The sequence below is a fragment of the Sinocyclocheilus grahami genome, unplaced genomic scaffold (genome assembly GCF_001515645.1).
Source record: "Sinocyclocheilus grahami isolate Dianchi unplaced genomic scaffold, SAMN03320097.WGS_v1.1 scaffold1561.1, whole genome shotgun sequence".
NCBI lineage: Eukaryota > Metazoa > Chordata > Actinopteri > Cypriniformes > Cyprinidae > Sinocyclocheilus > Sinocyclocheilus grahami.
The window spans coordinates 170647-174667 of record NW_015506740.1 but is presented as its reverse complement, the minus strand read 5'-3'; the positions used below and the strand labels follow the sequence as shown (position 1 = coordinate 174667).

The following is a 4021-nucleotide window of genomic DNA, read 5'->3' as shown; positions in this document are numbered from 1 at the left end:
TACATACATACAGTGTGTATATATATATAAAAAAAAAATATATATATATATATATATATATATATTTATTTATATATATTTTTTTAATCAATTATAATTTTTTTCATTTTATTTTATAAAAAAAAGAGAGATTATTGACATTGTGTGCATGCAAAACTTTCCATCTCACACATCGCTATATATATGTGCACAATAAAAACAGTCGGTAAAAACAGCAACATGCTGAAAGATTTACCTTGTTTTATAATCCATTTTGTTTTTGAATTGCACTTCTTAAGATTGCTTTTAAAGTTTTATAAGAAGACAAACCATTGATGCACCACTGCGGGGTCCCAAAACTACCTAGCATCACAAGTTAGTTTGTTTCTCTATGAATATTTCATTAAGTATACTGTAAGAAAGCAAAATGGACAAAGGGAATATTTGTATTAGTGAAAGGGATTTGTTTTCTTTTTGTCTTGGCCTTTCCTGATTAATTATTTAGAAACATTGTGACATTGCTCAATGGGGATGTGCACTTTCTCATTGGAAAACAATGGTCCCCAATGGTCTTCCGTGCGAAGCGAACAAAGCTTTTAAAATACGTCTATACACACCGCAAGTCCACAATGTTGCAGTCCGCAGAGTGAATGCGGGAGACAAAATAGCTAAAGTGCTTTTTGGTATCGAAGGTTTCTAAGACTTCCTCCAAAGCTTTTTACGTTTTCTCCAAGCTTCAGGGGTTAAGGAAAGAGCTGCAGAGAGATCATAAATGGATGGACTTATGAAAACTGTCAATTTGTCCGAAGCTGTGTTGTTCATGTACCATATGTTCACTAAAAGAAACATTTCTTGAGGTAAACCACCCAAAGAAGAGGTCAGAGCCCCACAGTGAGCAAAATGGACTGAAATGAGGAATGGTACAATAAATCACATTTACATTTCTTCATTTAAAGAAGCTTTTAACCAAAGTGACTGACAAATGAGGAAATACAACGTTAGAGATTCATTCAAAGGAGGCATTTACATTGATCAGAGAAGTACAGACTAGAACCAAGATGACGGCGAGAAATGCTGAAGGAAAAGTAAAAAATGCTATATATAGGGGGTGCATAAACAGATTAAGGTCATCATGAAATCAAAATTGACCGTCCTATCATTCTTAATGTTTGCATAATTAATCAGTGTTTTTCCAAAATAAATCAAAATTTTCTTTGAAAACTTCTAGCAAAATATATATTTTTTTCTTGTAGAATTGCACTTGTAAATGCATCATATTATGAAAGTAAAATGGGTTTTGAACAGCATTTCATGTTGATTTTAGATCAATTTGTCCTTATGAATGTTTGTTTTTAACATACTCAGCTTTTCCACTGGGATATTTATCTCATTACACATTTAGATCTCGGGCCCAGCAAAGCTGCAATTTCAGCTAAATCAACCAACAGCTCTTGATGTCTTTTTTCCAAATACTTATTAATGTTTCCTCTGTGAGTTAACATTTGAATATACTGACACTGCACTGATTGCATGACCCCTGATTACAGATTAATAACAGTTAATTAGAGGTAAAATTCAGGAGATACACAGTTATTTTACTGACTCCCACATCCTCCTACAGGAATAGAATAGAGAGTTTTGTTAGTTGTTTAAATAGGACAAAATTGATGTTCTGCTTCATCTCTCCGCACAGCCAAGGGTCTGTCGAGCCGGTCTCCAACTACTTTCTACAATGAATAATTTGTTCATCAGTCTGTTTGTTTTGTAATCTAGTAGTCTTGTAAAGATTAATGAAGCAGCATATTGAAATTCAGTTTGAAGCTTTTTTTCGTTTGGCAGCAGCATTTGCTGTTTAAAAGTTTTTAAATTTTAAATATAGGCCTATATATATATATATATATATATATAAGGCTTTGCACAGATACATTAAGTTAATCATGAGCTAATTATTGGAAATCAACCAGAACTTTTGTGACTCTCGGGAAAAAGAAAAAAGACACAACACAGATTTAAACAAAATTGCAACCAGTACTGTCCTGATAGAACATTAAATAGAATATGAAGATTCTATTTTAAATATTAAAAAAGGTTGCATGCACTGCCTTCTAATCTTGTTTGAACTTCATATTAAATATTATACTTTCAAAAGCAGCTTATGATGACAATGCCAGAACATTTTAGTCTTTCTTCTTTCTCATGATGCCACTTGACTCTGAGCGTTCTTATAAATATTTTCTTTTCCCAAATGTTTCATGTTTTGAAATGTGCTATATTAACACAAATTGATGAGTTGGTTATATGAATTACATTCCCACAGGTGCAGTCTCTGTATATTATGTATGATGATTATTATGGAGGATCAGGTCTCCTAACGCTTGTGGATCACAACATCAAAGGCTTTTGTTGAGAATCCAATGCAAATGCACAAAATCCTCAGATGATTTTTGTTGACCACCTTTTGAATGAATTTAACAAGGCAGCCACTGAAATCTGGAAAATAGAAACACCGTAGCATCTCACCTCGCCCAGCGCTCCCACTTCATTTCTCTTTGCTCAATTCTAGGTCGAGCCACAAATAAATAAATAAGTAGCGTTGAAAATATCAGCCTGCATTAATGCGCCCAGAGTTCAGAACCATGTTTGTAAAAGTGTATGTGAGAGAATGAGTCCAAAGCATCAAGTAGAATGTGAAGAAGGTCAATAAAAACTTAACTTTTTCAAAGTTATTCAAATTCATGCATACTGGGGTGCAAAGTCACACCGAGACACATGTGAAGTACCCCCTGAGAATGGTTGCGGGGTCCGTTAACAAGGTTGCTAGGCCATTACACCGATGTTCACAGCTGTTCAAAACTGGACCCACACATAGCAATTCACTAGAGTGCACAATATTTTCATGCCAGCTTGCCACATGACTACTCCTCCCCAGAATGCCCCTCAAATGTAATGTATGTAAGGGCATGTTTACACTTGGCATCGGTTTGGTTAAAATGAACGCTTGTGTGAACACAACATGAACCAAACAAATCTAAACAAACTCAACCCTCAACCCTAAAATGGTTGCACTTGGCAGGTTTGGTTTGAATAAAACAAACTCTGGTGCAATCGTTATTGCGGTTCATTTGAATAAGCGTGAATGCTGCCATCCAAACCTTGGTGTGAATCAAACAATGAACTTGAAATGAACTCTGGTGCAGCTCGTCTGATATATGAATGCAACATGGATCAAATACATGTAAACAAGCCAAAAACAGGATGTGATGTCACAAGATGTGACCCTAAAAAGATTGCACTTGGCAGGTTTGGATTGATTAAAACAAACTCTGGTGCAGTTGCTTTGTTAGTGTGGTTCATTTGAATAAGTGTGAATGCTGCCATATGAACCTTGGTGTGCACCAAACAATTTTTTTTTCTGGTTCTTCAGGTATTCCATCGACTGGAAGAGTGACCTGGACAGCTTCTTCGACATCGATCCTGTCAGAGGAACCATCTCCACCAATGAGCTTCTGGACAGGGAGAGTATAGCCCAGCACAACATTTCAGTTGTGGCCACTAAAGTTAGTAAGTATGGCTGTGAACGTCAGAAGTGATTCATAAAAGTTCAGTTGTCTTAAATGCTGGGATTTTTTGCGATCTGATTTACGGTGGCCCATCGCAGCGCAGTCAGCAGCGAATTCCATTAAGTCTTTTTACGAGCATTCATAAAATATGACAATTCTCCAGGAATATGTATTATTACTACAGTGTCTTTCCTTTCTCCTTGACTTGAATTGAACTGAATTTAACAACTGATGTATTTTTAAACAGCTGGTTAATTAATTGTTCTTTGCCATCAGTGTGGTCATTTATAGAAGACTCTGTCTCATGTCTTCCAGAACAACAATTATAAAACCATATCTTTGTTTTAAAGTCAATTGCAAATATTTGTGTCTATCTATCTGTCTGTCTGTCTGTCTGTCCCTGCCTATCTATCTATCTATCTATCTATCTATCTATCTATCTATCTATCTATCTATCTATCTATCTATCTATCTATCTATCT

At 35.3% G+C, this 4021-nt stretch overlaps 1 protein-coding gene across 1 annotated transcript in view; it reads left to right on the top strand.

Moving 5' to 3' along the window:
* LOC107571188 (cadherin-12-like) overlaps positions 1-4021 on the top strand; it is a 63963-nt gene that overhangs the window by 34942 nt on the left and 25000 nt on the right. Inside the window, exon 6 of the mRNA XM_016257480.1 lies at positions 3404-3540. Coding sequence (XP_016112966.1) covers positions 3404-3540 — 137 coding nt within the window. The remainder of the gene's footprint in view (positions 1-3403; positions 3541-4021) is intronic.